Raw genomic sequence first — 13,334 nt, 5'->3', positions numbered from 1 at the left:
TCTCACTTGCGTACCCCTTTTAAACCCATTTCTATAAATAAACCCCTTGTTTTTAAAATAGCTGTTTTTAAATACTGACACTTTTATTCACTGCCTATCTTAATGTAAAATAGTTGTTGTTCTGCCATTACGGCACGTGGTACCCATACCCCCAGGGGTACGGGTACCACGGGTCTAGATCCGATACCCTAGTGGAAACCTCCCCTCTTACTAAACCGTTTTCTCAATATTACACTATATGAAGTGTGATTCTTGGGTAGATAAAATTCGATTTCTCAGAGAAAATTTGAAAATGTGACAAAAATAATCGTCATTAATTATTCACATGAAGATCTTTATTTATTCTTTATTTTATCATTGTGAACAATTTTAGGGATTTAATCCCAACATTAAATAATATAAGAATTTATATTATCTATATTATACTATAAAAATGCTGATCGATGGGGTCAAACTAATCTTCACCATCCATATTTTCATCTCGTGGCACGTTGACAAGAATCCAGTCTAAATAGGAAGGGACACGAGTGTACAAAGCTGGGAAACCTCCCTCAGCACATCCATGGTCAAAAGAAATAATTCCCACCAGATGCCAAATACCGTTCTCGAACATCATTAAAAAGCTCCCAGGATCGCCCTAATATGAAAAGGAAATAAAAATGATTTTCCTGCTATGCCTTAGATTTTAAATTTTAAAACAAATGCAAAAAAAAGTTTTAGATCTTTTTGTTAATAAATTATCCACTATGTAGTGCGCAGGCATCCCAGTGAAGAGACTATGCATTCTCCCGATGCGTTCATTTAAAAATAGGGCATACGATTTGTAATGGAAAAAATCGAATGCCTCGAGAAGCCTTCCTCCAGAAAGACATCAGCGCAATCTTGAACAACCTCGTACCAAAAAACTTCCTGTTCCACCAGTCGGGCTCAAGAGTTGGGCTCCTGAAGCGACATCTGTTCTTAATCATTTACGCAGCGTATTATACTCAGCTGCTAAAAATCCTTTCACATTTGAACCGATGACTCACTCAACCCATCTACTACATCTACTTTTCAAATAAGAGTAGTAGACAGGGTTAGTAGCTAAATCTAAGTTCACGGATCAGGAACTTATATTTATTTATTTATTTATTTATTTATTTATTTATTTATTTATTTTGTATTTCAGGACTATACGAGTAACACGATATGTATTTGGAGAATTACGCAAATAATCACACCTGCGATAATAGAATTAAAATGCCTTGCATTGAGTATCGTCTGTTTATGTCCTGACTACTAATTACTGTACACAGTGAACCTGACATTTCAGAAATATTAATAATTATTCGTTTAGTTCAGCAGCAGCAGAGGAGATGACTTGCATGGATTTTACTTTTCTAAACGGCATTAGTCATTATTGTGAGTAAATTAGTGAGATGTTGATATTAACGGTACTTGAACCAATTGCAGTATTCACAGACGTTAATGATATTTTTTAGTTTCAAAAAGTGACAGAAGTCTGCTTGATTCATGTGATTTCAGTGTGGTCATACCTTTGCTAATATTCAGTGAGCACGCATCATCATTATCTGAGACGACAGATATAAATCACATTCATCAGGCTGAAAAACTTATACAAACATCAGCAGTTTTTCAAGAATGCTCGGTATTAATGACTAACTGCTGGCACGTGAAGGTATAATATCGGATTGTACACTCATATTGTACATAAAATGGATTGGAACTGACATAAACCTAAGAAGATTCAGGAAGAACCAAATACACAAATGAAAAATGATTAGAGTATGTTCAAAAGAACTGTGTGTTCCTCCAATGCGATTTTTCATTGTGTTACATGTGACAATGAATCACAATACATGTTTTACTGATCGCATGGAGTTTTAGTTCTTTCAGTATGGTAACTCCCGTGAGAAAGCTATTTACCCCAGTGTATCGTGCAATCTGCTTGTAATGACCAATAAAAAATGAAGCTACGACTGCTTGTAATGACCAATAAAATGAACACAGACTGTAGGTTGATATTTTGAACAATTTCGTTTTGCTATCTAATCTGTGGAATATCTGTTGCTATGGAAACGATCGCTACACACTGTGTTCTACGAGAAGGAGCTGGAGACATGCGTTCAAGGATGTACGGGTTAAAACGACAATTGAGTCTTCGTGCGTATCCAATAAAAGGCCTATGAGATTAGAAGTCAGCAAAAAGAAGACCAAAACTTCCAAAGGAACGAGGTCTAAAGGAATGGGCGTATTGATGATTTAATTCAGCGAACTCTAAAATTAATTCAACATAAATTAAATAAATTCCTATAAAAAGTATTGCACAGACCGTAATTAACATAATTGTTCCTTTTAATTTATTTTTGCAATGTATTTTATTTTTTTAAAAAATCCTGAATGTCCTTATATTAGAATTCAAGTATATTAAAGATGTCTTACCCTGCATGCAGTTTGTTCTCGGATAATCGAGCCTGCGCACAAAATATTGTTGGTGATGCCATCTGGGAAGGAAGAGTTGATTTTGGGCGAATAGATGTCACTGCACTTTGAATTGGATACAGTTGTGATGTTATCTTCCCTAATCGTATGGTCCTCTCCTGGGAAAAATTCCAATTACATTAGAAATAATTAAAAAATAAAACAAACAAGCATTAATAAATAAATATGTAAACGTACCACTCGTGGTGTCTTCCCATCTTATGAGCTGGACCACTTTCTTATCTTCAGAGCCACTCTGGGACTCTGGATGAACGCAAATTGGATACACCTTATTGCTCAAGATTACTTCTTGCGAGATTTCAATTAGAGCAATATCATTGTAGATTTGTGCGCCGGTGTATTTCTCATTGACCTTCACGTTCTGTACCTTGTACTCAGTTCCATCATTGTCTTCAGTTGATCCCAAATAAACAACCAACTGAGTGTCACTCTTACTACAAAAAAAAAAGAAAGAAAAGGCAGTTTCTTGAAAAACTAGCAGATAAGGACAACAATGTGTCTATTCACATAAACAGAAACAAAATCAGTGATCTTATTCTGAAAATGGATAAATATTGAGGTATACTTACAGAGGAAGTCGACTGAAAACGCAGTGAGCAGAAGTGAGGATATATTTACGGCTTATCAAAGCTCCACCACATAAAAAACGGCTTTCTGTAGAATCACCATAGAATATCGCAGCCTGAAACACAGAAGGAAAAGGATATTTTAAAAACTAACTCCAAAACATCCAAAAGCACATTCGAAACTTAATTTAAAAATGCTTAAACAAGAAAGAAGAAATGTCTACATAAATATTACAATGGTATCTACATGATATAGTTTACTTTAAATTTAAAGGGCTCGTGTATTATATTTAGACAATTACTTAAAATAACTTCTTTAGGAAAAGAAATTGCTGATAGATGGCGCTCCTCTGATAGCAAAAATACTCTGGTTTCTCTAAATTTGAAACATAGAGAAAAATCACGATAACTCAAAAATTGTAGGATGAATTTTTATGCAATCCGATAAAAAGCATGATATGAGATGGGAAAGAAACGTTCACAAAAATTGTAAATAAATAATTTAATTCATGTACCCATAACAAATGGGCACATGAAGACAATGGTAGAAAACAGTAGGTCAAAATGAGATTGTGAAAGTGCCTCAATAAGCAATTTCGCCTCCACTCACAACAACACAGCCATATTTCATTCTATTTACTATGGTGTCCAGGATCTCAGTTGGTAATAACAACCATCGCTACTGCAAAATTCTCCTAAGACTCTCAAAGTTTTGGGGAGGAGGACCGAGACTAACAATATGTGTACTTAAAGCATCTCAGACGTGCACAATAGGATTAAGGTCAGGAGACCGAGCAGGCCAGTTCATACGTACGATAGTCTCTTCTTGAACCACGAGCTTCGCTCGATGAAGACGACCATTATCGCCTTTGTAGGGTAAATATCTCTCCTAACCCACCCGAAAGTGACGAACATACACGTCCTGGACCTCATCTCTATAAGTTGCAGCATTCTAGATTCGCTAGGAAGCACGAAGCACACACAGGTCAGTGCGTTCATCCAACAAGATGCCTCCCCAAATCATCACACCACCTCTACCATAAGTGTTCCTTTCATGGATAATATTAGAAGGATGATAACATTTCCCTGGTTATCTTCAGATCACAACGAGTACGACTGTTATCGTTGTGGAACAAATCAGGAGTCATGGGGCACACCATGCATATCACCTTCGTGAAGCCTTTTGAGCACAGTGAAAGTGGATACTAAAGTTCCTGTAGTTGAATCGAAGTCAAATCATAACTGATTCGAGGCAGCATCCTTTTTCTGCAAGCAGATAATTAGAGATGTCGGTCATCCACTGTGGTTATAGGCCGTGGCCTTCCATCGCTGTATTTCCAGGATGATGTTTTTGACTGTTGGAATTGGTCCCACAGTCTGCGAACTAACGAACAACTCACATGCAAACATTTTGGCTATCTCCGCAGGGCGTTGGCCTGCCTATAGTAGCTCTCCAGACGAATTTATAGGTTAAATGATGCCTTGAAGCCAATCAAGGCATCATTTAATGGAAAACCACTCCACTCTACTCCAAAACGACTGCTTTCATGACGTGCTCATTTGCATATATCGCCGATAGTGCTTCTCATTTGTATATGATAATCAGATGCAGCATTGCTTTTTACGAAATGTACTTGAGTTTTAAAATTTTTCCCCCTTCTCCTAGCCCTGAATCATTGCGATTTTTTTTCTCTGTTCCTTAATTTATGGAAACCAATATAGCTGAAATATAAAAACAGACCACTTTTTTACTTCTTAGTTTTATTTGTGGTTATATCGAATTCTTTGTTATGTTTAGTTAGACATTAAAAGGGAATGTAAGTTTCTGGAGAGATTAACAGTTTACAAACCTTAAACATGAATACCGTATGTTGGATACTACGTTACTTATAAGTTTATGACAAGATACAGAGCCAGTCTAAGTCACTTTTGTTGTTTTTGATTGTGGATGTCAATGATATAGCAGCTCAGAATTGTTCATTCTCATCTGAAACCAGACAGAAACCACAGAATATCTTCTGAACTCTATCCAGAATTCGTTTTCATCAGACCTGATGATTTCGTGTCTGTGAATTACTGAAATACTAGATCGTTTCTTTTAAGTAGTATCAGATCATTAAAATTATTTCAAAATCAGTTATTTCGCAATGAAATAATTATGCATCTATAACATTCCCTCTTCTTTCTTAAAAAACAAAATCAAATTAATGAAAATTTCCATTTTTAAAACTAATAAAAATTAATTGAAATTTCAAAAATAGTAGATGTACTAATAAATGGGAATATATGGACTTCTGGGAAGAGTCCGTGCCTTTTAAGTAGTACAATATGGAACTCCGATGTCGATTGCATTTTCATAAACACTTAGGTCTATTTCGAAACTGAAATTGAGTTTCAAATATTTCGATTTAGAAATATTCATTACATCCTTTCATTTAGTAATTTTACATCGCCGAATTGAAGACATCTTCTTCAACTCTCAATATGTTTTCAATTCAGAAGGCTGTTGAATACCCATTGAGTTTAATGCGACATCTCTGTACTTACCGCCCATGGCACATGCACTGGAACTAGCTCATTTCCATCAACGAATCGAAGGTGAATAAAATCATTCTCGGTATCAGCTAAAAAAAAAAAAAAGAAATAAGATATCTTATTCTGATGTATATTAAAAATAAGAGTAAACATAAGCCTACACATTAACATAAATTCAAAAAGATAAAGCTGGACGTGGAAGTATTATCGTTAATCGAAAAATGTGAATGGAACACTCGACCTCTCTAAATTCACAGACAGCAGGCATATGAGTTCAATAGAAAGGCTTTGCTGTGTGCATGTATCATTTTATATTCCAAATGGTAGAAAATATAAAACCACGCAAGTACACGAAGAGGAATAAGAAGAATACTTACGAAGTGCACGAGCTAATCTGGAACCAGTTCGAAATACTGCATCCAGCTTTTTATCTCGGAGTCCGCATCCTGCAATGAAACAATATATTGCCAGCTTGTGAAAATGATTTTTTGACAATAAGTAAGCTTGTGGTCCGCATTCACTGTGTGTTTTATCTTTAGCAATAATGCCCACATACTTGCTACTTACAAAAGTACTCTAACAGTATACGATTTACAGAAGAAAAGAAAATCCTTTTCTTTTTTTACTTTTTTTACAATTCAGTGTGTGTGCGTGCTCGCTAGATAGGCATTCCAATTTTATTATAAACCGGACCATTTGAAGAGTTATAAAAGGACAAACATTCAGAAATTATTTACGACAATAACTTCCATATGTGTACTTGGAACGCGACAAAATGCGGGATTTAGAATGAACACAACCTTCCCATAGCATTAAATTTTCCGATTTTGTTTTCAATAGGCCTAAGCTTATTGATAAATTTGGCAAAATAATTCCATATTTGTTTGGATTTAACATGTCAGTTAAAACATGTGGAATCAGTTTAGTTTTGGTTTCAATCGAAATTCAAGTTGTGTTAAAAATAGGAGAAATAAAATTGCATGTATGGAGTAAACCATAACATAAGATTAGACATCAGAATTGGAGTTTAACATGGCTTTTGGTCTTTTATGTTTGAAGTAACCTGTTGCGTTGTAACTTGCAGCTAGTTGAACCAATTTGTTGGGTGTACAAGTGCTTTCGAAAAGAACTTTGTTGCTATAGTCTGCAGGAAAGTGTAAAAAAAGGGACATCTGTGTCCCGATGGAGTTGCACATTACTTAGGAATCATGGCGTGTTTAGGATCATTTGTAGACATTTATTTCGCACACGTTGTAACTTGAGAATATTAGTATCAGCAGTATGGCTCCAAGCCGGAGAAGCATCAGGGAGTATAGGACGAATCATCAGTTTGTAGATAAGTAATTTGATTCTGGTGTTCAGCTTACTGTTCCTGTTGATTAGAGGATAGAGCTGGGCAATGGCTTTTGATGTCTTTATACAGAGACTCTTGATATGGCAACTGAAAGTCAGCCTTCTGTTCAGCAGTATACCAAGGTATTTGATCTCTGTTTGTCACGGGATTTTTGTGTTCAATAGGAAGATATCCCCTTTAGAAAGCATCGGTCTTCTGGAGAATAGCATGGCTATACTCTTCTGTGGATTCACTTGCAGTATCCATTTGGCGAACCATTTTTCAAGCAGTATTAGGTTTCTTGCAGTTTCTTGATGGCAAGATGCGGCTGTAGAGATCTGGCTAATATCGCTGTATCATCCGTGTAAAGGGCTTTGATAGATGACAATGGATTGTGCGGGATAGCACACATGTATATGGTAAACAGAATCATCTTGTGGGATTGAGTCATCTTGTGGGATTCCAGCCAAGATGCGTTTCTGTTCTGATACCGCGCCAACGATCTTAACTTGAATACGCCTGTCAAAAAGTTATGATTTAATTAAGTGAACCATTTCCAATGATATTTCAGTTGAGATTAGCTTATTTAGTAGTCCATAATGCCAAATTTTATCAAATGCACTGGCTATGTCAAGGAACACAGCCCCAGTGATCCTTGAATTGATGCCAATTGAATCCTGTAGAGATGTATTCGACTAGTCTTTTTTGAACGTTTTGTGATCACATTTCGGTTCACATGCCCCGAATCCTATTTGAATAAAATAATAATAATAATAATAATAATAATAAAAAAAAATAAATAATAATAATAATAATAATAATAATAATAATAATAATAATAATAAACTGTAGAAGAACGAATCTTTTTCTCTGCCATCAATCATTTGAATGTCCAGGACATTAAAGGACTGCTGAATACTCGAGATATCGTATCAGCATATGATACACTGAAATTTGGGTCCGAATCTTGTCTAGAACACAAAACAGACTTAGATTGAAAGCCTTGAAAACTTGGTAGTACAACACCAAGGCAACTTGGTGTTGCACTACCAAGTGGTTACTTACACTTGAATTTGCCGATAGTTTTTCGGTATGAAACTCATAGTTCTTAGTCCTAGTTCTTAGAGTTTTGCTTACTGGCAGTCAAACATCAAAGGATTTATTTCCCCTTACATATTATATTTTCTGTGCAGTACGAAAATTCGATATACAAAATGCAGAGAACATTTTATAAATATGAATATACATATATATATATATATATATATATATATATATATATATATATATATATATATATATATATATATATATATATATATATATATATATATATATATATATATGAGAGGCTCTGCTTGGAATAGGTTTTCGCCTGTCTCTGAGTAGGGCCACTGCTGAGATGCTGAGATTATGTTGGACGGTCTTTCGGCCACTATGGAGTGGTCTAGGGATCGTCCTAATTTTTAGGACGATTCTAATTTTTAAGTCTTTACTTAAATACACCTCAAAAAAGGTTGAAACCGGTCTGGTAGTGACCTCTCCTCATAATGTAATTACAGTATTACATCCCCTAGGGGCTGTATTTTTACATTATGAGAAAATATCAAGAATAGTGAGGGAGCTTGCTTCACCTTTGCTTCGAGTTGCCTTGGTGTTGTACTACCAAGTGGTTACTTACACTTGGATTTGCCGATAGTTTTTCGGTATGAAACTCATAGATCTTAGTCCTAGTTCTTAGAGTTTCGCTTACTGGCAGTTAAACATCAAAGGATTTATATCCCCTTCATTACAAAACAGAACTGTATTATTTAATATGAAAGTACGTTAACAGAGGGTAGATGAAATTGAAAGGATTTTTTCTTCTAGAAACTTGTTTTTAATCTGGTAAAAAGGCAAACTGGCCAGAAATATACAGCCAGCCACACACACACACACACACACACACACACACACACACACACACACACACACACACACACACACACACACACACACACACACACAGAGAGAGAGAGAGAGAGAGAGAGAGAGAGAGAGAAAGAGAGAGAGTTAACAGAAATAATAAATTCCGCCCTCTTAGCTTTAGCTGTAATTTCATAATAAAACCAACAGCAATTAAGTATTGTCTACGTGGTTAGCCTAGTGGTCACGCTGTTCGCAACCATATCCCTGGGAAAGGAGTGTCCTAGGTTCGATTCACGTCGGTGACGTGAGGAGCTTAAGAATCTTATTCAACCATAGCTAAGTCTTTGGCGTGGACAGCAGGATTTTTCCCCATCAGTGTATCTGGGGTTTTGCATCCCTCAAGCAGGCAAATCGGCCCTGTGAACACACACAGATAACAATCATGAAGAACAGGCCACATAAATTTCGTCATGAATCCCTCATTAGGGGGACTCTACCCCTCCTAAAGGGATGGATCAATGAAATTGTGTATTATTCTTCGATTGTAGGCTCTGGAGTAATACACACATTGCGCATTTAACCGATTTATATTTGCATTCATGAGCCCAAACCACCTTCCTTGTTGGCCTCCTTTTGCTGAGATAATCGCTTTCATTCATCTTGAAATTTACTCCACTACACAACTGAAGGTATCTTGAATTAGTCTGGACCCAATAGACAGAATAACGTCCAGGAAGTTAGTAACCCGCATTGATCACGCATTCTACGTATTCATTTTACGTGACCGAACAAATGTTAGATACTATTCAAAATAAGAGGAATAGCACAAAGAATGATTAGATATGCTTTCGAGAATATTGGCACAAGGCTAGTTTGTACACTGGGCGTTGTCTTGCTGGAAACGTCCAGTTCCATCAGGCCACATTATCACTATGCTGGCCAATATATGATCCGATACAATCTCCAGGTGAGAATTAGCGGCGAAAATGTGTTAAATTGGGATGAGAGGACCACTTGATGTCACTGACAACAATCCCCGTATCAGAATACTGCCATCATCATCACCGACACATTATAGCCACGTGCACAACAATCTTCATGGTTGGAAACAGGTAGGTCACCTTGATGTTGTAGCTCATGAGTATATATTTATCGGTATTCTTCATTTGATTATACCTGTGACGTAAATGCAATCCCTCTCATGAAACGCAACTCTCCAAAACTCTATGGACTTTTCGAGGGCTGATGCTATAATAAGAGGTTTGTAGATTTGATTAATATTATTCTGAAATTTTGAATTTAAAAGAAAAAATATCCTCCAGTGATATTACCGTGAAATATCCATCTGAGTTAGCTGTTTTTTCCCCATAAAAGTTTATCCAAATAACGGACATTATTGAGTTCATAACTTGAAATAGTTTTGAAATTGACCAGGAAGCTTACAAGAACATAACATTGGACATTGAAATAACTTTGATATTGCCGTACTCAAACGACTCTACGGTAAGGAGCTCCGTATATTCGCCTTTCATGTGTATATTGATTAAATTTCCCTGGTGACAGCTGCTTCGAATTGTTAATTCTCATCAGAGACCATGAAGATTTCTGTATATCATTATAAGTGAGAAAGGCTGCAGGATGTAACTCACAGAGGTAGTAATTGTACTTCATTAGTTATGTATTAAATAACGTTTGCCAAAGTCGAGCAACTGACATTGATAAATGGCACTTACTTATTAAAAGTAATCATTGATTATTGAATAATCACTGATTATTTGGTTTGGTTTGGTCATGTGATGAGGAGGGAGGAAGAGTATGTGGAAAGTAAGATCATGCAGATGAATGTGCAGGGGAAGAGGAAGCGCGGACGGCCAAAGAAGAGATGGAGGGAGATGGTGGAGGAGGACTTGACGATGAAGAACTTGAATGTGACTACAGCCCAAGACAGGAAGTTGTGGAGGAGACTCATCACAAACAGCGACCCTACTTAAGTGGGAAAAGCTGCAGAAGAAGAAGAAGAAGAAATGGTTATTTAATAACGATGAAAATAAAATAAATGCAAAGAACTTTAGTGAGAAACTAGAAAACATTAAATAATTGGCTTTTGGATAAACAGCAAATTTTTTTTCTTTGGCGTTCTCAAAATCATCTTTTCAATTTGCTGATTTGCCTCTTTGCATATAAAACAAAGAGTACATTAAAACAAATTAAGGGTATTTGTTATTCTGATTCTTCTGGAGCATTTAAAAAAAATCAAGGCTCGAGTGGCGGCTGTTCCACTACATCAAATCCAGTCAGTTGGAAAACGCGGTCTGTCATTTTAAGTGGTTCCAATTTCAAAGAAAGAGCTTAGAAGCTTCGTTTATAAAATGTAGTGCCTTCGATTGTTCGAGCCTAACCTAATGTATGTCTCAAGGATAGTGCAAAAAAGAGGGGTTGAGCATCTAAGGATGGACTGCATTTGGTAAATAAGATTGCTTTTGTGCGTTCTGTGGGAAACAGAAGTAATCAACAACTCCGAAGGTCACAGCCCTTTTGCACGGGAATGTTAGGGGTTCTCGATCTTTAATCTAGGACTAGAAGAAGAAGTATAAGAAAGGATCAAGAAAAACTCGAGAGGTATGCAGAGACAGCAGATGCAGTATGTAGTAGAGGGAGGCAGAAACAAGGAAAGAAGCAGGTATGCAGAAACGCAGAAGGGAACGCAGTCTCCTCTCGTAGTGTCTCGATCTGGCATCGCGGACGAGGGTCCGTTGGACGTCCGGAGGGAAGTCGGGAGATGTCAAAGGAGAAGTCAAACCATAATATGCATTAAGCCCCGGAAATTTAAATTTTTAAATTAAAAAAAATATATATAAATGCAATATATATATATATTGCATTTATATTTTTTTTTAATTGCCTCATAGTTTAATTAAATGTGTTTGTTATGTTAAAAATGTGTATTCACTGATCCTTTATCCAATGTACTGTTTCTAAATAAATGCGAACCTCTGAGCGAAGATAAATAAGAGCAGCCATGACTGTCTACAGCGCTTAAGATAGTTCTAGAGAGATTCTACAGGTAAATCTTAATTATATTTAATACCCATAAAGGGAAATCTTGGTGAAGCAGTCGTAACATTAAATACATTTCCAAGGTTCCCAAGGTATTAGAAATTAGATAACCTGTAGTAACATAAGTAAAAGTGTAAAGATAAAAAAAGTAATGGTTGGTCCACGTCAAGAACAACTTCACATAATAGATTTGCTGATTATCTTTTTAGACAGCAAAAGGTGTCAATTTCAGGAATGTAGGATTAAATGACAACAATATTCCAGCAAGTATTTTCCGGTGATGATTGAGTTTTGAACTTTTTTTGGCACTCGATGAATTAAGGTGGTGATATTTCAGTGCCTCAATTTTTATTTCGGGATCATAATGGTGGATTGAACCCACACGCTTCGATGAACTTGTAAAAGATAGTGATCGCACATTATATGCTACATACGCTATAGTGATCGTAAATCACTATAGTAGAGGCAGGAAGAAACAAAACAAATTATAGACGGTTCAGAGCCACTCATAACCAGAATGCATCACTTTCGAAACACCCCTCGAATATCTCTACTTGACCTTTTATTGCTGATAACGTTTTGAAAAGTTGATATTTCTCGATTAAAACTGAATAATAAGCATAAACATATAGGCACACTGAAAAGCAAGGAGAAATTCTTTGCCAACCCAGCACATGGAGATAATTTATTCTGGCTCGGCTTACTGGACTCATTTCTCTCTCCAATATTAAATACTTTATCCTTATTATTTACTTACCTCAGGTGAAGAGTAATCTATTCCGCCATTTTGCAGACATGGAAAGGTTTTACTGGTCGTCCGTATAAATTTAACCAAAGAGCACTACACATTGCAGTTATTTACTTCATCTTAAACTATCGAATATCTTCCCTATTTTGCGCAACACCTTTCGACGTCACCACCCAGTAAGTACTTCTTCCGTTCTGAAGTGATTTAATGCACACTGGAAATCACACCCCTTTACGATAAAGGTGAATCATTTCTATGACTTTTGTCCTTGAAGCCGATAATGAGCTAAATGGTTTTCTATAGTTCTTTAAGGAAATTTTATTGCTCAATTTCCGTTAAATGTGCTTTGTTTTTCACACACTGTATTATTTATCTGCACACAGCACGCAAACATAGCACTCTAATTTCTCTTGAGTGAGTATAAAGTGCCTTAGTGCATTCTGTGTAGTGATGATTTTCTAATTCTCATCACACGAGATTATACATTTTACACATTTCCTATGGAAGGCACTTATGTTTTAGAACTGTCTAGATGGCTTTAGCTTTAATCGATTAACGAGAAGCAACTGAGATAGAATCCATCCGTTCAAACAAATAAACAGGGAAAGTCTACCTTCTCCTCTACATGCCTCCCACGAATTCGCACGCTAATGAACAACAAACTACAGATGTCTCATCCCTTTCG

The 13,334-nt window shown here is 36.3% G+C and overlaps 1 protein-coding gene across 1 annotated transcript; it reads right to left on the bottom strand.

Annotated features, from left to right (window-relative positions):
* Positions 1-454: 454 nt before the first annotated feature.
* Positions 455-7,215, bottom strand: LOC150098360 (clotting factor B-like). Its single transcript, XM_090405170.1, has 7 exons — positions 7,191-7,215; positions 5,981-6,049; positions 5,616-5,692; positions 3,072-3,184; positions 2,680-2,936; positions 2,443-2,600; positions 455-637 (listed from the first exon to the last, which is right to left on the bottom strand). The coding sequence occupies exons 1-7, from the start codon at positions 7,213-7,215 to the stop codon at positions 455-457; spliced, it is 882 nt and encodes a 293-aa protein (XP_090261296.1).
* Positions 7,216-13,334: the final 6,119 nt, after the last annotated feature.

Source organism: Typopeltis vanoorti, chromosome 15 (assembly GCF_054136105.1).
Source record: "Typopeltis vanoorti isolate ZY-2024b chromosome 15, IOZ_Tvanoo_1.0, whole genome shotgun sequence".
Classification (NCBI taxonomy): Eukaryota; Metazoa; Arthropoda; class Arachnida; order Uropygi; family Thelyphonidae; genus Typopeltis; species Typopeltis vanoorti.
The sequence above is the reverse complement of the archived record's forward strand: the minus strand, read 5'-3'. Positions and strand labels throughout refer to the sequence as shown.

Coding starts and splice junctions, on each gene's coding strand:
- LOC150098360 (XM_090405170.1), bottom strand. CDS start 7,215: ATGGTTCGCCAAATGGATACTGCAA. Junction 2,601..2,679: donor ATGGGAAGACACCACGAGTG/GTACGTTTACAT, acceptor AATTTTTCCCAG/GAGAGGACCATACGATTAGG. Junction 638..2,442: donor GAGAACAAACTGCATGCAGG/GTAAGACATCTT, acceptor TTTTCATATTAG/GGCGATCCTGGGAGCTTTTT.